The sequence below is a fragment of the Daktulosphaira vitifoliae genome, unplaced genomic scaffold, assembly GCF_025091365.1.
Source record: "Daktulosphaira vitifoliae isolate Bord-2020 unplaced genomic scaffold, ASM2509136v1 Scaffold_3, whole genome shotgun sequence".
In the NCBI taxonomy this organism is placed as follows: Eukaryota; Metazoa; Arthropoda; class Insecta; order Hemiptera; family Phylloxeridae; genus Daktulosphaira; species Daktulosphaira vitifoliae.
Genome location: NW_026099574.1, coordinates 4,960,324 through 4,988,067, shown reverse-complemented (window position 1 = coordinate 4,988,067; position 27,744 = coordinate 4,960,324). Strand labels below are relative to the sequence as shown.

The 27,744-nt window shown below is 25.6% G+C and overlaps 1 protein-coding gene across 2 annotated transcripts; it reads right to left on the bottom strand.

Annotated features, from left to right (window-relative positions):
* Positions 1–952: 952 nt before the first annotated feature.
* On the bottom strand, positions 953–26,636 carry LOC126902225 (uncharacterized). Of its 2 annotated transcripts, XM_050679270.1 has the most exons (12): positions 26,439–26,635; positions 26,282–26,308; positions 24,872–24,901; positions 19,684–19,737; positions 18,918–18,947; positions 16,586–16,612; positions 14,301–14,348; positions 12,356–12,388; positions 5,085–5,153; positions 4,430–4,462; positions 4,117–4,212; positions 953–1,894 (listed from the first exon to the last, which is right to left on the bottom strand). In XM_050679270.1, exons 1-12 carry the CDS (start codon positions 26,539–26,541, stop codon positions 1,614–1,616), a joined length of 831 nt encoding a protein of 276 aa, XP_050535227.1. In that variant the 5' UTR covers positions 26,542–26,635; the 3' UTR covers positions 953–1,613. The 2 variants fall into 2 exon arrangements, with proteins under 2 accessions (XP_050535227.1, XP_050535228.1); XM_050679271.1 differs by lacking the exon at positions 16,586–16,612 and having other exon boundaries at positions 26,439–26,636.
* Positions 26,637–27,744: the final 1,108 nt, after the last annotated feature.

Below are 27,744 nucleotides of genomic sequence, written 5' to 3'. Positions count from 1 at the left end.
TCAATGATATCTGACAGTGATTAAAATCACTATCAAAAGAAACTCTTCGATGGAAATATGTAAATAGTGTTTAATCTTAAGAAATTGGTATATTATTTCAAAAGCAAAAATAACTCCTATTTTTTTGTTCTACTTTGACTGCCATTTTCACATAGAAAATAGGTCGACGGTACAAATTATTTTTCTTGAACTTATAGTACATAAAATAAGGTTTATTTTAACATATATTAAAAATAAGCATATGTGTGTGTGAGATCGACAAACAATTTTAATTTAAAACCACATAAAAGATACTTACTAAGATATCATAATTAAAATTACGATATCTTAGTGCCAGGATTATATTTGGAATTGCGGTCAAAACAGGATGTATTAACGATGTTTACATTTTATTTCAACAAACTTTATTATGCAATAACTTATCATCATTACTAATAATTAAGTGTTTTTTAACTGTAGTAAATACAAGCAAGATAACCTATCACAGATTGTATTATTTTCCTAAAAATGAACAATTGATGCAATGGTTATAAACTCTGGTAAGTACAAACTAAATTACATATAATTATAATAATAGATAGTTGAACCCATATGAGTAGAAATTTTGAAAAAAAAAACCTCAATTTTAAAAGTGAAAAAAATATTATCAAAATTACACACATTTTATTATACTATGATTATTTCGTTTGCCGTAGCGTCTTCTCTGTTGACGTGATGATATTGACAAAGGTGTCGCTAATATTTTTTTAAGTCTTGATTTTATATTTTATATAATGAATAAACATAAACATGCTACCTTAGTCTTTTTACTTAATAGTTTATAACCCCAATCTCTTATTTTATGATCATCTCGAATGCCATACTGCCCTTTTAGACTGTTTTATTACTATAATTTTATTATTTATTATACAGTAATCATGACTTAGATAACTATTACATGAAAAAATATATATTTAAATTACAAATCATTTTTATTATATCACTTTGGTACACAATAGAATATTTTTGACATTGAACTTTTCTTATAATTTACATCCAACTATTTTAAGAATTATTTAAAAGTAATATGTGTGGACATTTGCAAAACTACCATTTATTTAATATTCAAAGGAATGTCGGGTCAGAGTTAATGTTAAAATTGTACATACCTATGTTATTTTTAATATTATGCTCATTAGTTTATTATTCTATTGCATATTTTTTTATAATTCTTAATTACTAGCACTAGTTTAAGAGTAAAATGAAGGGCTCTGTGTAAAAAAAAGGTAAATTTAGTATTTTTTTTCGAAATAAATTGCGACGGTTCTAAATTAAGATAGAAACGAGAAATTAATTTATCCAAGAAAATTTTTATGATAAATTATTTGAAAAATATAGTGTTTTTAAAAATTATTGGCAGAGAGGAATATATGTTAAAAATGTCCAGTTTTTTTTTGTTTCTTGGAAAATTTTGAAAAATGGAGTTATCTTGTTTTTTAAGAAAAGAGTCCTTCGATTGTGTTTAAAAATATTATTAAATTACTCAATGTACTCAGAAAAGTTTCATTTCACTTATTTTTACAATATATATATATAATTAAACATTTTACAATAAATAATTGTAAAATATAAATTTATACAATTATATTTTCGTTATTAAATAAAAACGTTTGAAATAATATAGGCTCTTCGTCATTTTTTTGACAAAAGGTTTGTTTCTCTGAAATTATCGAAGTTTTGGCGTCAAAAAACTTGTATACTCCTATTTTCTGTCCTTTCATATTTATTGCGTTAAAAATACATTGATTGTTTTCACATCCTCCTGTTTGTTTAAATATATTTTTCGTAGTCAATAAGTTCAAAACTCCTGCCAATGTGCATTTTTTATTTTTCTTTCCACACAGTTCATCTTTAGCTAAAATACATTTATTTGAATAAAATTTATTTCTTTGATATGTAAAAATCTTTAATATCATTTAGTTCAGTTAATATTTTGTGTTATTATTTTATTTTTTTTAATAATTTTCACAGATTGGAATATATTAAAAACATTTTTTTATTTTTTGCCTCTAATAAGGAAAGAAAAATTTATATTTTTTCATAATTCCAAAACAGTTATTTTTTAGAACTAATTTTTCCAAATAAATTAATTCAGTCGATAAATTAGCATTTTAATTCATGAATTGGGTATGTAATTTTTTTCTTATTAGACAAAAATAATAAAAAAGATAGTACAGTGGGGTCGCGTTACAGTATGAACATAGCATAGTTGAAACAAGTATAGATAATATCTGACAGTGATTAAAATCATTATCATAAGAAACGCTTCGATGCAAATCTGTAGATAGTGTTTAATTTTATGAAGTTGGTGGATTATTCCAAAAGCAAAATTAACTCCTATTTCTTTCATTATTCCTAATTTGCAGTTCTATTATTTATACGTATAATTTATAACCTTTTAGCTTCGATGCGAAGGTATTGGTTTTACTAAGTTGTGTTTTTTTTTTGTGTCTGTTACCACTTTTTCTCAGCTCTCACCGAACCGATTTCTTTCAATGATACGTCAAAAGATTACAAATCGTATCTATTCGAAGACATTACCCTCAAAAATTGAAAAAAATTCCCTCGTTCCCCGTAAATGGGGAAAACCTCCAAAAAAATTACAAATTTAAAAATCGCTAATTTTCGAAATTTTCGACATTTTTTTGACTAAAAACTGCCGTAACTTTTTCAAAATGGAACATATCAATAATTTTTTTTTTTTATATAGATGTTTGATATTTTTAACTATCATTTGATATATATTTTTTATAAATTTGACCCTTTACCTGCCCACAGGGGGGAGATTTAATATGACAACTTTTTCACAAAAAATTAATTTTTTTAACTTAAATTTTGAAAGTGTTCCGGTAAGTCTGACACTTTTATATATATCTTAAATTAAAGCTAATGTAATATACTTTATTATGCAAAAAAAAAATAATATTTTTTAATAATCCCTTTTTCCTTTGACATACTTTATCTTAATCAGGATATTAATAAGGAACTAGCAGATTATGTAGCTTTCGGAATAATTCACCAATTTTTTAAAATTAAACACTATCTAAAGATTTGCATCGAAGCGTTTTTTTTTTTTGACAGTGATTTTAATCACTGTCAGATATCATTATACTTGATCCAACTATGCCACGTCACCACTGTGCCGCGACCCCCTTGTGCTGGTTTTTTTTTATGCATTTGGGAAGCGTACAAAATAAAAAAAATTTGAACATAAAATTAGCTTGTTTTTTTAATTACTACAACCAATTTCACATAGAAGATAAGTCGTAGGGACAAATTTGTTTTTGAACTTCTAGTACATATTATAAACTTTATTTTATCATATATTTGAAGCTTGGAGTATTTCTGGAACATTTTCAAAACCAAAGTTGAAGAAGTGAAATATTTGTACAGAAGTTGTATCCCCTCTATGGGCAGATAAAGGGTTAGATTTTNTTTTTGTACAGAAGTTGAATCCCCTCTATGGGCAGATAAAGGGTTAGATTTTCAAGATATTTATAATAAATAAAAAAAAATACCTACAGATTCTATGTGTAAAAAAAAGTATGGCAGTTATAAGAAAAAAAAGTTGAAAAAATGTCAAAATTTACTGATTTTAAAAATTGTAATTTTTTGGGGGATTTCCTCCATTTATGGGGAACAAGGGAATTATTCTTAATTTTTGAGGGTAATGTCTTCGNGGGAACTAGGGAATTATTCTTAATTTTTGAGGGTAATGTCTTCGACTAAATACGATTTGTGATATTTTAACATATCGTTAAAAGAAATCGGTTCAGTTAGAACTGAAAAAATATGGTAACAGACAAAAAAAAAATTAGCCATTTTTAAATTCATAATTTTTTGGCGGATGTCCACCATCTACGAAGAATGAGTGAAAAATTTTTAATTTATGAGGTGAACACATTATAGTAAAATTAATAAATTCTCAGCTTCGCATCGATGCTAAAAAATTGTTTTAACGTATTCCAAAATGATAAAACTTCTAAAAAAAAAAATGTACGCAAAATATTTGCTGGACCAAAGTTATTAAAGATGTCCAAACTACACTGTATATATTTATTATTCATTTATTATTACCATATTCGTGAAATAACAATCGTATTGCTGCTTTCTTTATTAAATTCCTTCTTATGTCAACTATGAATTGATAGTCCACGACCTCTCCAATTTTTCCTAAAAATACGAGTATTATTATCATTGTACAATTTATTTTTAAATCTTATCACTTGAAAAAACATGCTTAAGTCAAAATACAATATTATCAAAACAATTATTTATTTCACATAGGCAAATTCAAATAATTAATTATTTGAAATGACAGTACACGGACTGACTAGCCATTTTAAGGATAAATATATGGGTACGGAATTTAATAAAAAATCATATTTACTAATTGGCTCACAACTCTTTATCCAATTTTCATCTGAAAATAAAAAATTAATTATGTAAAAATTTTATTTGATTTACATACACTATTCTTATTTTTTTAAGTAATAAATGTTGTACTCATTTATTCATCTGAAAATTTTTATTTGAAATATTTATTGAAAATATTTTGTTCGGTTATTAAGTTGATTGGTAATCTATGCAGTAAAAGTTTATAACAAACATATTTCAAAATTAGAATTGTAATTTAGGAAATTACAATGGCTAGCGAGCAAGGGGGAGAGCAATTTAGAAAAACTCAGAATTTTTTAAAATTATTGAATTTACATTGGTGGTGTTTGTATTTCTGAATTGTCTGTCTAAGTGTTAGCTTTATATTTTGTCGGTATGCAAAACATGTTCTAATAAAACTTTGCTCTAATTAACATACATTAAATTTTTTTTTGATAATAGTATAACAAATATTTGTTTATTTAGTGTAAAATAATGTATATTTTGTGCTTCTACATGTCTGGTGTTTCTTTACGATCCTTTAATTACGCTATTGCGAACACAATTAAAATACGATTATTTAAAACATTAAATAATGTTTTATTATACATAAAAAAAACGTTGTTAATAGGAAACTTAAACGTGTTGTTTGAAAAATTTATTCTTACCGATATATTTGGGAAAAAATCCCCAAAGTATTGTCTTTTCATTAAAACAGCGTCTCCAGTTTTCTCTTACTAGAAAATTTAGAATATTATTTAATAGTATTCCATTAGTTGTTAAAAAGTTTAACTAACATTTTATTACAAATTTTAAATGAATTGTCTTCATTTATATAAAAACATAATTATTAAAGAAATATTTTTTTCATTCAGTTACTACTACAGAAGTATGTATAGACTTAATAATTAAAAAATAGTTATAAATTCAATCAAGTGTATTTTATATGAAAATAGCTAATCCAGAAAATAGTATTTTGAAAACTATGTTCACATTGCTGTGTTAATAATAAAAAAAACCCAGCACAGTGGAGTCGCGGCATAGTGGGGACGTTGCATAGTTAGGTCCAGTATAGATTTAATCTGACAGTGATTAAAATCACTATCATAAGAAACGCTTCGATGCAAATCAGTAGATAGTGTTTAATTCTAAGAAATTGGTGGATAATTACAAAAGCTGCATGATCTGCTAGTTCCTTATTAATACCCTGATTAAGATAAAGAATGTCGAATGAAAAAGGGATTATTAAAAAATATTATTTCTCATAAAAAAATTGTGTTGATTCATACATTTTTCAATGAGTTGTAGCATTATAAAGTTAAAAATGTAACCAACCCAACCCAACATCAACTCCTATTTCCATAATTATATCCAGATTAGTAATTCGTTTAATTATCTATTATATAATTTTTATAATTAATTATTTTCAAATTATTATCGATTTTTAATATATTAAAAGTAATCATTTTGAACCAACTTCTTTTTGTCCTTTAAAGTGAAAGTTTAAAAAAAAAAAATATGAATTTATTACCATAACTTTTAACTCAACTTGCAAGTTTGAAATAGATATCATTAAATAGAAAAAAATGAAATTGGTAGAGTATTTCAAAAACAACAATAACACTTATTCCCTTAATTTTACCCCGATTTATAATTATAATATATGAATACATAATAATTACAGTAATTAAATTGAGTATGAAAGTGGTATTCAATAATATAATATTGTAATTTTTACGGAGATATTATAAAAATAAAAAGGAGTTGTATATTCATATACTTTTAATGCGTATACAAATTTAAAGGAATTGATGCAATACTTTTTAATAAAAAAATTTTGTTATTTATGAATAAATACACTAAACAAAAGGAACTTTCATCAGAAAAAAAAATATACTTTTCTAAATAAACTTTTCGCGATGTTTTCAAATGTGCAATTAAACTTTTTTTATTACTTCTAAGTTTTAATATTATTACTTATTATTAAAAAATAAGTATTTACATATAAAAAAAAATAATTAAGAACAAAAAAAATTGTATTAAATTAATACTGATTTTGATTTTTAATATGTTAAAGGTAATCATTTTGAACCTATTTTTTATTGTCTTTTAAAGTGAAAGTTTTAATGAAAAATACCTTCTCAGCTTCGCATCGAAGCTAAAAAATGAATTTGTTACCATAACTTATAGTTCAACTTGCAAGTTTGAAATTGACATTATTAAATTGAAAAAAATGAAATTTTTAAGATTAATATGCAATCTGGAAATTTTATAATTACTAATTACAGTACATTTGTCAGAAAAATTCGATTTTTTTACATTTTTATCGTAATAGATAACTGAAATAGAAAGAATAGTAATCATATCCTAATAACTTTTGGTGTTTAAAAAAATTCTGCAATTGAAATATTCAGAACTTAATTAATTTTAATAATTTACTTTAATTAAATGAACCAATCAAACCAAAGTAGTTAAAAAGATTTACTCAATTGAGCATATTATCAAAAATATAATTATAATTGTAAAACTCCATCGTTAACTTCAGGTGAAACTAAAAATCATTTTTTTTTTAAATTTATGATTTATATAGCAACATATTACTAAAAAATTTGGCATATTATAGACTGGTAGTAGCACACAGAAATAGAGTTAAAAAATTAATAAATTATAAAGTAAAATTATTTACTTTTGTAGTTGAATACTTTTATCATATCAAATTTAATTCGACAATAAATAATTTAAGAATATTAAAAATTAATGATTTTAATTGTTTGTATGGACAAATCTAGTTAAGCTACTTTTTATTTGAATAAGGAATATTTTTTTGATTTTTAAGAGTAATAACTTAAACTAATCATTAACTTAAATATCATAAACTTAAATGAATCATTTGACGTATCGTTGAAAAAAGTAGGTCTAGTGAGGGTTGGCAAAATAAATCGTAGCCAGAAAAAGAACCACATAGTAAAATAATATTAACATGAATATCAATTTCTTCTCACGAGGGGAGACTATAGTGATAAGATCCTTTATATTTATTGAAATTATTGAATCTAAATGAGATAAATATCAAATGATTTGAAAATTCTATTCTAACTCAAAAAAAAAATGCAAAATTTTAGAAGCCACAAACGGATTTGAACCTCGTACCCTAGGCGTTAAAGATCAAGGTGTTACCCATTCGGCAACTATTCGTTGATTTTTGTTGCATGATAAAATTGGCTATTTAAGCTAACTCAAATTTAAAAATTACTTTTTCGACTTTAAAAAAGTAAAAAATGTTAATAAGTATAATATCATATGTCTTATGAACTTTATTCTATGTCAATGAAATTATATAATATTCATGAAAGTCAGTTTATTCCCCTAATAAAATATTTTAAAATAAAATAAAATACAAAACCTAGAATTTTAATAAAAAATAGCATATTTTTAAATACGGTAGCCTTTTGCGCATAGAAGATAGGTCGTCGGGACAAATTTTTTTTTTTCATTTAGTAGTACATAAAATAAGCTTTAATTTGATATATGTTTAAAGGACGCAGTATTTCCGGAACATTTTCAAAAATTAAGTTGAAAAAGTTAGTTTTTGTAAAAAAGTTGCTATTTTAAATCCCCCCTGTGAGCAGAATAAGTGTTAGATTTTCAAAAAAAAATGATATCAAATGAAAGAAAATTACCTAAGGTTTCAATATAAAGAAATATTATTTTGATTAGTTAATATTTGAAAAAGTTATGGCAGTTTTAAGTACAAAAAACATCGTTATAAAAGGTGATTTTTATCGCAAATATTACATTTTTTTTATAATTTCGACAGCCATTTGCACATAGAAGATAAGGTGTCGGGACAAATTTTTTTTTTTCATTTTATAGTACATAAAAAAAGCTTTAATTTGATATATGTTTAAAGGACGCAGTATTTCCGGAACATTTTCAAAAGTTCAGTTGAAAAAGTTCTATTTTTTATACAATGTTTCAAAGTTTGAACCCCCCCTATATAAGGGGAAATTGTCTAATTTTAATAAAAAGTATGTCAAATGGAAGATGTACTTATAATGTATTTAGAAAAAAAAAAATTGTGCTGATACATGCATTTTTCGAAAAGTTATAGCATTTTTAAGTTGAAAATTAAAAATTGAAAATCGAAAATTTTAACACAAAAATAGTGTTTTTTTAACTACGGCAACCGTTTACATGCAGAAGATAAAGTGTCGGGACAAATTTTTTTTTTTCATTTTATAGTACATAAAATAAGCTTTAATTTGATATATGTTTAAAGGACGCAGTATTTCCGGAACATTTTCAAAAATTAAGTTGAAAAAGTTAGTTTTTGTAAAAAAGTTGCAATTTTTAATCCCCCCCCATGAGCAGGCTAACTGTTTAATTTTGAAAAAAATTATATCAAATGAAAGAAAATTATCTAAGGTTTTAGTTTAAAAAAAATTTATGTTGATTTGTTGATTTTTGAAAAAGTTATGGAAGTTTTAAGAAAAAAAAGTGAAAAAAATGACAAAATTTGTCAATTTTTAAATTTGTAATTTTTTTGGATATTTCCCCCATTTGCGGGGAACGAGGGAAAATTTTTAAATTTTTAAGGGTAATGTCTTCAACTAGATACAATTTGTGATCTTTTGACGTATTGTTAAAAGAAATCGGTCCAGTGAGAGCTGAGAAAAAGTAGTGACAGACACAAAAAAAAAAAAAATAAACACATCATGGTAAAATTAATACCTTCTCAGCTTCGCATCGAAGCTAAAATGTATTCTAATTTTTTTTATGCAAAATATTTTTGATCTATATATTTTACTCAGTTTAACAAAAAAAGGCAGTTACTAAAAACCCAACACAGTAGGGTTGCAGTAGTCATGATGCGGCATAGTTGGTACGAGTATTAATATATCAGTGATTAATTCACTAAATTAAAATTTGATGCGAGAATTTTAAATTTCAAAATAATTAGTATATTTGTAATTTCACAATTTCAATGTTTTAATATTTCGCTCAATTATTAAATGCTTGTTAAATAATTTAATTAATTGCACTCTTAAAAAATAATGTCCTAATATTCACATGTACTGGAAATTAACAAAAATTATATTGTATACGAATTGTTAATACTTTATGTTATCATTACACTAATTGAGTGTAAACGTTTTACTTTGAATGAAAAAATGAAAAAAATTTACCTATAAATTCGCATAGTAGAACAATCACGGAATAGATTTTTTATCTATATTATTTTTTATTATACACTTTAAATTATTAAATTTTGTACAGGTTAAATGTTGTTAGATGTTCCGGAATAATTTGGAAAATTGATTTGAATATTTTTTTTCATGCGTAAATTGTCACTTTCAAACTTTCCCAGTACTCGATTTTTCATTATATTATTTTTCATTGGAGACTTTTTTCAAATTTTCGACACTGATGGGTTAAATTAAATAAAAATTGGGTTCTTTTGAAGCATAAACTAACAAAATCAGTGCAGGTAAACTGAGAATTTTTATAATCAGTTATAAAAAAAACATCATGACAAAACTTATGACAACTTCGGATCGAAATTAAAAAAATTGATTATGAGATATTTAAATTCAAGATTTACTTCTTCTATGTTAAACTTAGCATAATGTCAATTATTATGGTTTGAATGTAAATAAAACTATTTTGAAAATAATAACCATATACAAGGTGATTAATTTATAATAAACTACTTAATTAATCGAAATAAAAGCAATATGTGAATATTTTTGGTTTCTTAACCAAAAAAAAATTCTTTAACATTATATGGGTGTCAACTTTCTATTATCAAATAGTAATATACGTAGTTAATTATGTTATTTTATAGATAATAAACTAATTATGAAAATGACTAGTTGGTAACAAACTACTACTGGTCCAGATGAGAACAGCCGAGGAATGATAAAAATGATAACAATCGCATCTCCCTCCAACGACCACTATACAATATTAATAACTCCCATAATACTGGTCTAAAAGTAGTTATTGTCTAGTAATTTTCTTAGTTACCTTTAGTTATCTTAGTTATCTATTGATATAAATAAACTAATTAATTTAATTATATATCTTGGCATTTGAAAAATAAAGTTGAAACCTCTATAAGTTATAAGAGATGATTCTAAATAGTAATTTAAATAGCTAATAAATTAAACTAATTATGTAACTAAAAGCCAAAAACTGTTTAAAATTGTTTAAAATAATAATTTTTTTTGCGATTAATCTGATAATTTATTATAAACCAATCACATTATATTTTAACAAAATATTATTTTAAAAACTACATAAAAAAATACAGTAATGAGTTGTTGCATCTGGACAAATTAATAATTGCCAATATTTCCGGAACAATGTCAAAAGCTAAGTTCAAAAAGTTAATTTTTTGTGAAAAAGTTCTCATTTTGAATCCCCTCGTTGGGCAGATAAAGGGTTCAATTTATAAAAAAAAAATTATGGCAGTTTTAAGTAAAAAAAACCCAGAACAGGGAAGTTGACGCACAGTGGTGACGTGGCATAGTTGGGATAAGTATAATGCTATCTGACAGTGATTAAAATCACTATAAAAAAAAACGCTTCGATGCAAATATTTAGATAGTGTTTACATTTAAAGCATTGGTGGATTATTTCAAAAGCTACATGATCTGATATTTCCTTATTATAATGCATTTTTCAGATTTGATGCCCGTATATAGAAAATTGGTCTGATTTAAAAAAAAGTATGTCGAATAAAATATGTATATAAATACTACTTCTCATAAAAAAATTGTATTGATCCATACATTTTTTAAAAAGTTATAGCATTTGAAAGTTAAAATTTTAAATTTTAAATCGAGAATTTTAACACAAAAATAGCATACGGTTGCCATTTTTACCGTGAAAACAAAATAAAGTCCGACATTTTTTTTCCGTAATAAAATATATTACATTAGCTTTAATTTAAGATATAAATAAAAGTGTCAGTATTTCCGGAACACTTTCAAAAGTCAAGTTGAAAAAGTAAATTTTTTGTGAGAAATTTGTCATTATGAATTCCCCCTGAGAGCAAGTAAAGGGTCAAATTTATAAAAAAATATAACAAATGAAAAGTAAAGACATTATGCATCTATAAAAATCAGAAAATTTATTAAATTGTTCAGTTTGAAAAAGTTATGGCAGTTTTAAGTAAAAAAATTGAAAAAATTAGCGATTTTTAAACCACGAAGACAAATCCAGAGGTTAAATTTTTTCTTTCAAATTAAAGTATATTACATAGGCTTTAATTTAAGATATATATAAAAGTGTCAGTATTTCCGGAACACTTTTAAAATTTAAGTCGAAAAAGTTGTCATTTTGAATCCCCCCGTTGGGCAGATAAAGGGTCAAATTTATAAAAAATATACAAAATAATAAGTAATTATTTCACGTATCTATATAACAACAAATTATATAGATTTGGTAATTTTTAAAAAAATTATGGCAGTTTTTAGTAAAAATAATTTTAAAAATAAACGATTTTTAAATTTGTAATTTTTTTGGAGATTTCCCCCATTTACGATGAACCAGAAAATTTTTTTCAATTTTCGAGGACAATGTCTTCGACTAGATACGATTTGTGATCTTTTGACGTATTGTTGAAAGAAATCGGTTCGGTGAGAGGTGAGAAAAAGTGGTTACAAACACAAAAAAAATAGATAAATAAATCAACAAAAAAAAAAAACATGTCACAGTAAAATTAATACCTTCTCAGCTTCGCATGGAAGCTAAAAATTGAAAAAATTATGGAATTTTAGATTTGTAATTTTTTTGGAGATTTTCTCCATTTATGGGGAACGAGTGAATTTTTTTTAATTTTTGAGGGTAATGTCATTGAATAAATGTGATTTGTGATATTTCGGCATAACTTTTGTAAGCAAACTATTATTTTAAAAACTGTATAAAAGCTTACGGTAGTGTTCTGTTGTATCTGGACAAATTACATCTAAAAAATATGCATTTAACAATATCAATGTTAGATTATAATTCAAAGTTGGGTTATGTATACAGAATGATTCACTTATCATAAACCAATTAATTATTTGAAAAATAAAACTAATATTAATAATTTTTTTAACTGTTTCATTTAGTTCAACATTTCTCTCAATTTTACATGTGACACGATACCGTGTTTTCCTCAGGCTCACATCACGTTATTAACTTACTTGGAAGTTTATCAGATCTGAATCATAAGTGCACGGTGGCTTAATGATAAGGTTTGTCTCTTCGGCGACTCATTTTAATCCCGTATCGTGCTTCTTTTTTTCACACGACTTCTAGTATACTTTTTATAACCAGTCGTCAATCCCAGCGGCTGTATTACATGTATGTACTTTTTTGTAGACTCATTTTTACATCATTTTAATCGGCAAATTTATTGATATAAGAAGATGCTACCAAAAATAATTATTAAAGATAGGTCGCACAATTTAAACAAAAATTCAATGATCAAATAAATTTTTTGACCACCCCACTCATAGTTATGGTTTCAAATTTAATAAATTTCCAATATTATTACATTTTTCGGTTAGTGAAACTTACACTAAATTAAATATATTTGAGATCTCTTTTATTAGATTGAAAATCTAACCATTGACAAGAGGAAACACAATTATCACATGAAAATTTTTTTTTGTTTAAAGTTATTTATAATTTTCTAAAAAAAATGTTTTTATTAAACTTTTATCAAATTAAAGACAATACAATGTACTTTAAGATGAAAACAGAATCTATCAAAAATCTCGATTTCTAGTCATTATTGAGCATTATATTAATTATATAATTTTTGGTAAAAATTGACGATTTTGAAATATTTTGCATAGCAATGAACACATTTACATAATTTAAAACAAAATCATATTATATAAGATCTCAAATGCTAACCACACAAATTTTCTTAAAATAATTATTATAAGAAAATTATTTTTGATATTTTTAATGTCATATATTTCTTGATTTAAAAGTTATTAGTAACTTTTCACTTTTGATGTTAAGTTGTGAAAATATTGGGTTTGTGATAGTATGTGTGTTATTTTTATATTCATAAAATGTTTTAACTCTTACTGGACTGATTATTTTACTAGAGTATACTAGAGACATTCAACTTTCCTTTAGTATGCTGTTTTCAAAAATCTAATGAAAAACAGGAAGAGTTTGAAAAAGAACACATACAAGTGTAAAAAAATGATATCAACCCAGTTTTTGAAATAGTGAGAGAAGTCAAATAAATATATTATGGTGTAGTAAAGTATTAATAAAAAACTATAACAAAAAAACAGAAACCATAATATTAAACATAAATAAATTAGTTTCATTAATAAAAAAATTAATTAATACAGGAAATGTAATTAGTTTCTGTAATTAATAATTAATTAACCGGTCATATATAATAAATCTAGTATATTACCGCAATTGGCAAAAAATATTAAAATTTTAGAATTTCTTTTTTAATCAAATAAGTTATCCGAAGAATAACTAAGTGAAAATAAACATAATCAGTTATAACGTATTTTTAAAACTTTTTCATGTTTTTTACTGTATAAAAAAAAATTAGATAAAAAAAATTATAGGACTAAATTGCTTGTAATTTTTTTTTCTATCATATTATCAAATTAAAATTAAAGGTTCCCATTTAAGAAGATTAAATTTAAGTTTTTTAATTTGAAGGGATAAAAAAATATTTAATTACATATAATTATAATAGTATTTAGAATAAAATAATTTTTTTCTTTACAAAAAAAAATAAAATTTTCAGCTGTTTCTGATAAATTGTGAGTCTTAACTAAAATCTACCATTCTGTATAATTTAATATTTTAAACAAAATAGTTAACTCTTAAAGCATGATAAACATTTTTACCTTCATTATTTCCTAAACTATTTCCATATCCAAGTGGATCACACTCATCTGTCAATAGAATAAATAAAATTCTTATATTATGGTTTTGAATCATGTATTATGAAGTTATTGAATTTTCAGGAATATAAAATTATTAAAAATTTATTTATAATATTATTGCTACTATATTATGTCATAAAAACTCACAAAATACATACATTGTATTTATTTATATTTATTATAAAGATAAAGAAGCCTCAATATAAAGAAGTAATTATGTAACAATTTGATAAATCAACTTTCGAAAACTTTTCACGAGACACAAAATTTAATATACAAGGTGTCCTATCACAACATACGATTTTTTGAATATTGATTTATATATTCAAATTAGTACATTACGGTGGGACACGCTGAATATGTTTAACGTATTTTAAACTAAATTACTTAATTCATGTAATAGAAATAACGGGAATCTAGCACAGATTAGCAGAAATCGATTCTCGGTATGATACCAAGACACAGATACCGAGATCTGTGTTCGAGTCATGATAAATTCACCACCGAGCTGTATAAGCCGCCTACATTTAAATGTATCGGAAATGCACTTGCTTTTTTTTTTATTTCCATGGATGGGTACGTGCCCTTCCACTGGTAATGCTATGTTGATATAAAAATGTTAGTTGATATATTTCACTCATAGACTGTGTGATAAATTACGGCCAATAATTTTCATAGTAGTTTATCTCTTGATATTTTTTTGTGCCCCCTCCCCAACGACTTTTTAAATATACTCTGTTTGCTAAATATATTTTGATTTCTGTCATTGAATGCCATTGGACCTATACTGCTATATGTCTGGAATGATAACGTTTTTCGTAGATCAGTACTAAATATATTGTATAATCAATATTTCGCCAGTACTCTTCCATCAATGCTGATCACGAATACTAAATCAGTACTTAGACAAGACACCAGTCAATACTACGCGATGATATTAGTACTTGACAAAAATTTCTGCTTATATATTAATTAAGTTCTAATAATTTCTAAACATATTCACGATTATAGCTATCTTGGGTGCCATTTACTTAAAATTCCGTAAAAGAGAACTAATTTGTACCATAAATATAACATTACACCAGAAAGAAAAGAAAGTGCTTAGCATAGCATAAATAGAGAGAACATTTACTGACCACATACAATGGTAATTAATTTTACACTTAAGTATTTTTTCAAAATGATAAATATTTAGATTTTTTGTATAAAAAACATTATTGAATATTTTACGGATTTTCAAAATTTCAAAACAAAAATTGCTTAGTGAAATTCAGCTCTTTTTTTTATTTGAGTATCTATATAATAAAGTACATTTCGATAATCTACCTTAGCACATCTAGCGATCGAAACTATTAATAAACCAATAGTTTGTGACGTGTCCTAGGGATTGATTCTCATATTCTATCCCGTATTTATATTTTATTTAAGCATATTAAAAAAATAAGGACTATTAAAAATATCTATATATCAAGTATAGAGAGGATTCTAAACGAGATAATATTTCATGTGTTTTACAATTTGTCATACAAGACAATAAAATAACTAAATTAATTAATATCAGTTCTTTTATTTTTTAAAAATACTTATATAAAAAACGATTAAGCTAGCTGAACAAAAAGTAAAAAATTATATTTCTAAGCATGCTTAAATATTAAGAATAGATTCAAAATAAGTTTTTTTCTTAATAAGTAATTCTTTTTGGGAATAATGATATTATATTGCAACGTAACTAATTATGAAGAGATAATTTAAATTTATTAACATTTAGCTAGGGAGATACATTTGTATGAACAAACCCATCAAAGTTAAAACGTATATCTTGTGAATAATTTGTTCAATAATTTAAATAAAAATTTGTTTACTGAAATTTAACGATATACGCTAAATATTTCGAAAATATATTCAAATATCGAAAATTGTATACAATGGTATTGAAATTATTAAAAACGTCAAAAGTACATATTATCACCAAAATAATGAATAAAAATGTTAATGTACCAAAAGTTCAAAAAATATTTTTATTGATAAAAATTATTAAAAGATACTCTAAACGAAAATTATACTTGAACTCTAAGATGTATGAATTATTTTTGTACTTGGTAAGCTATGCGCTATAGTAATGAAAATAAAATATGGAAATGTAACAAATTTTAGTCATACTTATAACATAATTATATTTTTCTTGTAGCATATTAAAATAACTTAAAAATGAAAAAAATTTAATAAAATATTACTTAAATTATTACCTATAGTAGTATGTATGCTATCTATATCTGTAAATTTATTAAAAATAAAAATTTAAAGTATGTGGTATATAGTAGACAATGGAATTTTGGGAATCGAAATTTAATATCTTTAATAGAATTGATAGAAAAAGGATTAATATTAATTAAACATTCATGTTTTAAATATGATAAACAGGGTGATTTTTTCAGCATAACCCACTCAATTACTTACAGAATAAAAATACAGCGAGGTCGCGGTACAGTGGAGACGTGGTATAGTTGGGTACAATATAGATGATATTTGACAGTGATTTAAATCACTATCATAAGAAACGCTTCAATGAAAATCTGTAGATAGTCTTTAATTTTAAAAAATTAGTTGATTATTCTAAAAGCAAAATTGACTTATATTTCTATCATTATTCCTAATTAGTAGGTGATTTATAAGTATAATTCATAAATAAATAACTATTAAAGCATTTCAATGTAGTATGAAATACAGATATTCAATTATTTTTGTATTGTAATTTTTTCGGATAATTTATAAAAAATTATAAAGTAGTTATTACTTTTATGGCAAACGTGTATAAAAATTGAAGGAATGACAAAGAACTTTTTAGATAATAATTTGTTTCGTTTCGTGTTTTATATCGTTAAAAAAAGTTAGTCAAGTGAGAAATGAGAAAAAATGAGAGCCATAAAAAAATCATAGTATGAATAGGAAATTTCTTAAAACGAGGGGGTCTATAATGATGGGGTCCTAGATATTTATTAAAATGATTGAATCTAAAAGAGAAAAAAATCAAATTATTTAAAAATTTTTTTGTAACTCAAAAACTTTTGTAAGGTGTTTTAAAATAAAATACCTAATCAGAAAATATTAATGCAAAAATAGCATACGGGAGCCATTTTTACTATAAAGACAAAATGAAGTTCGAAATTTTTTTTTTTTCTATAATAAAGTCTATTAATTTAGATTTAATTTGAGATATATATAAAAGTGTCAGTATTTCGGCTTGAAATTTTATTCTAACTTAAAAAGAATTAAGAAAAAAATGCAAACAATTCCTTGTCATGCCGTACGAGCTTCCGTCGACTGAAAAAAATAGCAACTTAAGCTAGTTCAAATTTCAAAGTTAATTTTCTCGACTTAAAGAAAGCAAAAGAATTTATATAAGTTAAATTTTTTGCTATATCAATTTGATTTATATAATGTTTGATGAAAATCAGTGTACTCCCCTTGACAGGTATTTTAAAATAAAATAAAATACAAAACCTAGAATTTTAACACAAAAATAGCATATTTTTGAATACCATATTCAAAAATACCATAGTCATTTTCACCACGAAGACAAATCCAGAGGTTAAATTTTTTTTTCAAATTAAAGTATATTACATAGGCTTTAATTTAAGATATATATAAAAGTGTATTTCCGGAACACTTTTAAAATTTAAGTCGAAAAAGTTGTCATTTTGAATCCCCCCGTTGGGCAGATAAAGGATCAAATTTATAAAAAATATATACAAAATAATAAGTAATTATTTCACGTATCTATATAACAACAAATTATATAGATTTGGTAATTTTTAAAAAAATTATGGCAGTTTTTAGTAAAAATAATTTTAAAAATAAACGATTTTTAAATTTGTAATTTTTTTTGGAGATTTCCCTCATTTACGATGAACCAGGGAAATTTTTTCAATTTTCGAGGACAATGTCTTCGACTTGATACGATTTGTGATCTTTTGACGTATTGTTGAAAGAAATCGGTTCGGTGAGAGGTGAGAAAAAGTGGTTACAGACACAAAAAATAAAAAAACATGTAATAGTAAAATTAGTACCTTTTCAGCTTCGCATCGAAGATAAAATGATTAAATTTTATGTATTCTGTAAGTAATTGAGTGAGTTATGACAAAAAATCACTCTTCATAATTTCGCATGAATGTAATATTTTTTGTTAATTTCAAGTGCATTATGTTTTTATAAACAAATGCATAATTTTTAAAAAGTTTTGAAAAATTTCTGGATGACTACGTGTAAATAAAAATAAACATGCAGAAATTTATTTAAAAAGTAGTTGCTAGAATAAGCTAAGTAAAAATAAGTTACAGTTAATCTATTAAAACTTTACACGAAATACTTATACTTTTATCGCATTTTCTTCTAAGCTACATCTTATGTAGATAAAACGTAAAACCTACATAAAAATATTTCAAAAAAAGTTTCGCTATAGAAATTTAAGTACCTGAGAGTTTCAGGTAATTGGGTGGGTTACCCAATTTCAGGATATAACATATAATTATGCAAACATTTATTATATTAATTTATTTAACTTGTAGTATTATTACTTACTGCTTGGACACAGTTTTAATTCTATGATATCTATTATAAAATTTTACAGTGATTATATTAAATATTGAATAAACAAATTAATTCAAAGCTATTATATAATTAAAGCTAGTAAATATATACAAATAAGCTAGTATTTTTAAACAGTCAAAACCGTTCCTATAGAAGAAAATAAAGAACCTATAACCTAACCGAAAAATCAAATTATTTGTTTTAAAGAATCGAAACTCTACAAAAAATGGTTCTTTTAAAGGTTATTTAAATCAGTAACTATGTAACCATGCAACTATATTATAAATAATTAATAAGCTATTCGAGTGGTTATTGTAGTTAAATAATCCAATGAAAAGTTTTTAAAACTGCATAAATATATTATAGAAATGGTGTAATTAAATGTGAAATTTAATTAATCTTTAAGATATTTTTTTGACATGGGGTCATTTCTGAAATCATCTCTTGGATATTTAAAATAATAATGTAAAATTTAATACTTCAATTGATACATATGCAACATACATTGAAAAAATGGTACAAGATAAATAAAAACTATAATAATTATTTTTTTTAGCTAGATCACTTCTATAACCGGTTCTAATAGGACATCTTAAATAAAAATAGTTTAAGAATTTTCATTGAAGTTATTTTTAATTTACATTATAAAGCTGAATTAAATCAAATGATTATATTAGTTTTAAAAAAATTGTTAATAAAGCATAATATTTAGATATGTTAACGTGCAAATAAAAGAAAATCGATTAAAAATACGTACCATAGTCATTATCATCTAATTCCTCTAATATGATGTCTAACAGGAAATGTCGTACTTAAAAAAGAAAATTATATTAATAATAAACTACTTTTCAAATAATCGTACAGTTATTATAAAGAAAGCTTTAATATTGATTAATATATTAAAACATTTTATTAATAAAATATGCATAGAAAAAAGGAGTAATTAAAGGGGTAAGTATCATAGAAAGTATTTTCTTTAGATTTTTAATATTTAAATGATAGAGCAAAACATTTTTTCTTTTACTTCATTAAAGGGGTGAGTTAACACAAAATTTGAGTAGGAAAGGGTGAGACATTCTTAAGCTTAAATGGAATCTCTTAAAGAATGTATTCATCATAAAAGCTTGAAATTTGTTAGAAATAATACTTGATATAGTNAAACCCCCTCCTCCGATTTTTGTAAGAGGTGTCGAGGATTTTCCAGAACTATGCACAGTACTTGTAGAATTAATCGGTGTTGAAAACTTTGTCTGCAAATCATCTGCAGACAGATTAAAAATTCAAACTAGCACTCCAGATGCATATAGGTCACTGATACGGTATTTAAAGGAAGAAAAAGCCGAATACCACACCTATCAGCTTCAACAAGATAAGCCCGTCCGCGTCGTAATTCGCAACCTACATCCATCAACGCCAACTAGTCTTATAAAATCTGAATTAGAATTTCATAATTTTGAAGTTAGAAATATTACCAATGTTCTACACAAAACAAATAAGCACCCATTACCACTTTTTTTTGTTGATCTAGAACCCAGCAACCAATCAAAAGATATATACAAATTGACAAATCTATTACACACAAAAATCAAAGTAGAAGAACCGTTCAAAGCTAAAACTATAAGCCAATGTCTAAATTGCCAAAACTACGGTCACACAAAAACGTACTGTGGCTACCCACCACGATGCGTTCGCTGCGGCGCCGGCCACCCATCATCCGCTTGTCCAAATCCACGTGATACTTCACCATCATGCGCACTCTGCCAAGGGAATCACCCAGCTAGTTACAAAGGTTGTGCAGTATATAAGGACCTTCAACGACGTAAGAAACCTGCCACTAGTAATCATTATTTTTTGTCAGATAATATTAGAGATAAGTCACTAGTTGTAAAAGACAGCCACCCTACTCATGATGCTAACCCAAACCCCACTCCATCCTATGCACAGATCACGTCAGGCCATTCCTCAAATCAACAGCTGCCCCCACCGACAGCTGATATCAACAAAACAATAACAAGTTTCCTAGAGGACTTTAAATCTTTAATAAATCCCTTAATATCCCTACTTACCAAAGTAATAACTAGTCTTTTAGATAATAAAAAATGAACAATAACACACACACAAGTAAATCCCTTTTAATATTACTATTCAATGCAAACGGCCTTAAAAATCATGTTATTGAAATCCAATCAGTACTACAAAACAAACGTATTGATATTGCATTAATTACTGAAACTCATCTCACTCAATACTCTAAGGTACATATTCCAGGTTACAAATTACTGAAAGCCAATCATCCAGATAATACAGCTCACGGCGGAGTCGCCATACTAATTAAATCCACCATTACATTCCAAGTTCTTCCTAATTTCTGTCAAAACTTCTTACAGTCCTGTGCTATTTTAATCAACATAAATAATATTCCTGTAACAATTGCGGCACTATACTCACCTCCAAGACATTCTGTTACAATTGCTGACTTCAATAACTATTTTTGCACCTTTGGCAACAATTTTATAGTTGGAGGCGACTTTAACGCCAAACATCAAAGTTGGGGATGTCGCACAAATAACCCACGTGGTCTTGTACTACGTGATGTCGTATGTACAAAAAAACTTAAAATACTTGCCCCCCCAGGTCCTACTTACTGGCCAACTTCTGCTCAAAAAAACCCAGATATACTTGACATATTTGTTTCAAAAATCCCATCTAACTTATTTCACTCTACTGATAATATCTTAGACTTAAACTCGGACCACTCTTCTGTTATATTAACACTTAACGATTATCCATTAACTTGTCCGGAACCTCCCAAACTTTTCAATGCCACAACTGATCGTTACAAATTTCATGACCTTGTTGATCAAAAAATAAAACTTAATATTAAACTAAAATCCACGGATGATATAGACTTAGCAGTAAATAGCATCACAAATATAATTCAATCAGCGGCATGGTCATCCATCTCTAAAGTAAATCATTCCTATTCATATCATCCCTCTTTGCCGAGTCATATACGTGCACTTATAGTGGAAAAAAGGAGAGCAAGAGCCCTGTACCAACGACACCGTCTCCCATCTCTTAAACAAAATTGCAATAGATTAGCTAACTCTCTCAAGAAAGTTTTATCTAAAAATAAAGATCTTTCATTTGAAAATTAATTGAATAACCTCTCGGCCAAAGATGGAAGTCTCTGGAAGGCAACAAAACAAACTCTCCAATATAAAGCCACATCGCCCCCAATAAAAAACCCAGATGGTAGTCTTGCTTCTACTGATGCTGAAAAAGCAGAACTATTCAAAAATCATCTTCAGGAAATATTCCTACCTAACCCTGAAACATCCTCAACAGTTACTACAAACACAGTACAAATGTATCTTGACTCTCCTCTCCCTATATCTCTACCAGTAAAACACTTCACGCCCAGTGAAGTAAAATATACAATACAAAAATACTCACTTAGGAAATCCCCAGGATTTGACTTAATTACAGCCGAAGTCACCAGATGCTTACCAAAACGTGCAATTATCCTTCTTACGCACATTTTCAACGCTACCCTAAGGCTCTCATACTTTCCTCTCCTATGGAAATTCTCTAAAATCATTTTAATCCCTAAACCAAACAAACCACCTGACTCCGTAAATTCTTACAGACCGATCAGCTTACTACCGTTTTTTGCCAAAATACTGGAAAGGCTTTTGCTTAAGCGTATCCTTCCGATCATGTTCGATAAAAAAATTATACCTGACTATCAATTTGGTTTTCGTGCTCAACACTCGACTATTCACCAAGTCCATAGAGTTGTTGACGCCGCCTCTTTTGCCCTCGAAAAAAAACTTTACTGCACCTGCGCATTCCTTGACGTATCCCAGGCCTTCGACAAAGTATGGCACTAAGGTCTGCTATACAAATTAAAGCAATTCCTACACCCAACATATTACATAATACTAAAATCATATCTCACAGACCGCTACTTTCAGGTTCATTATGGCTCTTCAGACTCTAATATAGCAGGAATTGCGGCAGGTGTTCCGCAAGGCGGAATACTCTCCCCAATTCTTTACAATATTTATACATCCCACCAACCGACCACACCCAACACTTTAGTAGCAGACTATGCGGATGATAAAGTCATAATATCATCCAGTTCAGATCCTATTATAGCTTCCAAAAACCTACAAAATCATCTCTCACTTATGGAAGATTGGTACAAAAAGTGGCGATTTAAAATAAACCAAGCCAAATCAGTACATACTACATTCACACTTAAATTAGCACCATGTCCAGAGATATCAATTTTTGGCACTCGGATTCCCTCATCCCCAAACGTTAAATACCTAGGGCTAACTATTGATCGCCGCATTACTTGGGCTCAACACATCAAAGCCAAAACATCACAATTAAACTCCCGCCTACAAATACTCAAAACCCTAATCGTCAACAACAAACACTTAAACCTAAATATTAAACTACTCCTTTACAAATCTCTCCTAAAGCCAATCTGGACGTACGGCTTACAGCTTTGGGGCAACGCAAAAATTTCTAACCTAAATAAAATTCAACGGTTCCAAAATAAAATACTAAGAAAAATTACCAATTGTCCACCATATGTGTCAAATCACTCTCTGCATAAAGATCTACGAATGAAAACAGTTCAAGAAGAGGCAAAAAATTATTATAAACGTTTCTACCTACGCCTTAGCTCTCATCCAAATGAGCTCATAAAAAATCTGTCTTCATTAACCATCCCTGGTAACCCTCCTCGCCGCCTTAAGCGTAAATGGTGCAGAGACCTACTCAATCCATAAAATAAAAAAAAAAAAAATATGCGTATAAGGTCAAAACAAAATAATTAAAAGACGAAAGTGTCATCGGTGGGTGGCTTCTTCATTCAATATTTCATTCTTGTTTATCTTAGCTAATACTCTTATTGTGCCGTTTGTGTATAGATTGTGTATATATTATAAAAGAAAAAAAAAAAAGTATAAAAATATTTAAAAGGGAAAATCAACCTGATAATTTCATAAAGTATATTACGGGATAATTATTAAGTTAATTTTTTTTAATAACTGAGCTAATTCAATTAATAATAAGTAAATTAGTTTATATGTAGAATTTAATAAAAAATTAAACTTTTCCTCATTTTTTTTTTTATTTAAGACAAAGTTTATTTGTACATTTAAAACGAATATTTCATTTTTACTTTTATATCCTATTTTTACAGTATAAATTATGATTTATATTCTTAATATACACATAAAATTAATTGATTAGTTAAAAAAAAATGTTTTGTTCTAATTTTATGTTTAAAAATGCAGTATTAAATATATTTTAAGGAACCTTATCATTCATACGTTTCTATTATTTATCTAAGTTAGAACAATGAATTTTTTTTTAATGTGGAAATCCCAAAAACTCCATTGATACAACAAATACAATTTATTATCAAAAATATAAGAATTAAACATGTAAACATGAATTACCGAGTATTAATAATTAATCATTAATTTACATTAGTTATGTAACATAATAGCGAGTAACGTTCGGAATTTCCACTGTAAGACGTGTAGCAATCAATCCCTCCCATCAATTATAGTACCCCCGTTTGCAACTTTGGGGTATTTTGACACAGTACCGTGTTTCCCAAAGCTGCACATCATGTCATCAATCAATCTATGGAAGTGTATCGGAATCTGAATAATAAGTGCTAGTGGTAAGTTTTGTCTCTATGACAATTTGGGTTGTGGGTTCTAATCCCGTACCATGCCTCTTTTTTTCACACAATTTCCGCAACACTTTTTATGAACGTTCGTCGATTCCCAATGGCCGTATTAAATTATAAATTAATTCAAATTTATAATAGTAAATTTATACAAAAATTGAAGAATTAGATTTGGTAAAATTTTATGGTTAATAATAAATTTTGGTAATTAAAAAATTTATCTTACCATCCTCAGCTAACGATAAGAACACTCTATCTTAAAAATACATTGTTAAGTTTTTATTTTAATCGAATCAATATACTTTCAAATAAAATTTATTCATCGTTATACTAGCAATTGTAAATAATCANACTTTCAAATAAAATTTATTCATCGTTATACTAGCAATTGTAAATAATCAATAATTTTACTAATACATTTATTTATATTAATAGATAAAATATAGATTGAACTTTTTCTTACATTTACTATTTAAAAATGATTATTTTTAAATGAACTCTTTAATTACATTACATTTTACATTTTAATTACACAGCTAAGATATTGATCCTGTTTTTTTTTTTTATATAAAACATATTGTAAGAAAATCAATCAATTATATGTCGATATTAAAATAAAATAACATAATCGTTAACAATTTTTTTTTGATATTTTAAATTTTATTATCAATAAAACACACTATATAAATATATGAATATATTTTAGATTCAATTTTGCTATTTTAGATCAAACATAAAATTTAACAGCAATTGAGTCAACAAATAAGTCCTTGTGTTACAATACGGTATCAACTGAACGTTAAAAATTATTTTTAATTTTAATAGGAAGCAGATAAAGAAATAATTTTAAAATTTAACCAACATATTTTTTTCAATTAATTCAGTACTTAAATTTTTTTTAAATCAAATCGAAATTATTTCGGTTCCTATATACGAAAAAATTAATTTTTTTTTCTCACAAAAAATATTACATTTTAGTATATAGATAATTATTTTCGCAAAAATTTATATTGATTTATCAAGTCTAGGGTAAATCTAAAATAAATCGCAGCGATCATGTTAGCTTTTTTTTTGTAATTTTTAATTTAAATGCTTCTTTTAACATGTGAAACTTAATATATCGACCTCAAATTTAGCAAGACACTTTATTAAAGTACTAATAATTGAACTTATTGGGAAATAAAAAAAAATACTTACATTATTCTAAATTAATTCAAATTAAAGCTTTTTTAATATCATATATAATTAAAAAAAGAAAAACGTTCCAGTGACATATTCTTTATGAATAATCAAACATTAAAATCAAAAAACATGTAATACTTGGTAAATAAAATTAATGTTTTAAATATTTTTCAAATATGCATCCAAGCATTTTACAATAGTAATTTTAATTACAATTAAATCTCAATCAATGCTAATTGAAAAAATGCTTCAACTTTACTCTACCTAATAAACTTGTTATTTATTATGAATGATCAAAATAAATATAAATTTATTCAGTGTATTTTTATGAGAAAAATTATTATTTAACATAATAAATGAGGTTAGTATATCAATAAATTATACGGTATTAATAATATGTAAAAAATGGTACATTAACATAAATATAAAGTATATATAATTGATAGCAACTTACTCGTGTGCAAAATATCATACGCAGCCGCTGTAAATAATTAAAATAAATAATAGTATATAAAATGGAAAGTTGATCTCTTTTTTTCGATTGAAACCATAGAAGTAGAAAATAATTTATACAAATTTAATAAACTATGAAATTTTCGAAGTAATTTTACCTTGTAATCTTTGATTTCGTATTCCCGTTGTGTCACACATATGAGTATAAAAATACAAAAGTATGAAAGCTAACAAATTGACAAATTTCGACTGTTTTAACATTTTATTCGTGTGTTATAATACAAAAATCAATTTTTATTTTTTTTTAAATTTATAAAAAGTTTGTTTAAACGTATATGAATATATTATTGTAAAAATCTCTAATTTATAACCTAAATATAAAATTGTTAATATTATAATTTATATTTATTATTATAATTTAACTATCTACCATATTTACATAGTTGAAACATGTGGTTTTATAGACTGATTATTTTTTTTATGTATGAAATTACTAAAAATATCTATGTTGAATTTAAAAATTTAATTGTAAAAATTCTTATTATACACTATTAATAATTAGTATTAACTACTACCGTAGTATAAGTTATCCCCGAAAAAAGAAAAAAAAACGCTAAGTATAACAGATAGCAAAATTATGATGAAATATGTAAAATTAATAAATTACGGAGAAAGAGTTAGTTAAAGAAAATTTTAAATTAAAAATTATGTATTAATAGATTAAATAATTTATGTACCAAACCATTTCAGAGTTTTATATAAATTATCTTATAAGTTAATGAATTCAGTAAATTGTAATACATGGCGACTGAATCTTTAGGGGGATGAGCGTGTAAACCCAATTACTTGTGCTCTTGTTTTATTAAAGGACTTGTGCTTATCAAAAAAAAAAATAATAACATTAACAATTTAATATTTTTAAGGATGTTTTATTTTATTTAACTTCTACTTTAAAATTTGTCAGTCAAAAATATAAATGCAGAGATAAACTATTACGTATGATTTTGTTTTCAAAACGGTTATATTATGACAATTCAGTATTATAGTGATACGCCTAAAGAATTTTCAACCCACTTGGGGCAAGTTTTAACGTCATTTCAACCAAAGTTTGTACAAATTATTTTTTACCTAATGGAATAATTTTAGGTGGNGTTTGTACAAATTATTTTTTACCTAATGGAATAATTTTAGGTGGTGTATTGAATTAATTTAAAAATTTCATTTTTAAGAACCTCCCAACTAAACACATATAATCTTACAAAATGCTGTTAGAGAAAATACAGTACGACAAGCAATCGGCACCATTCAAACGCGTAACATCTAATTAATATTGTTTCAACTTATTATTACTATTTATTTTTGAATTTAACAATTATAATTCTTATGATTTTTATGAAGTGTCGTCGGCTCTCTAATAGACACGCTCGTTACATAGGTCATGTATTATTATTTTGCTTTATTATT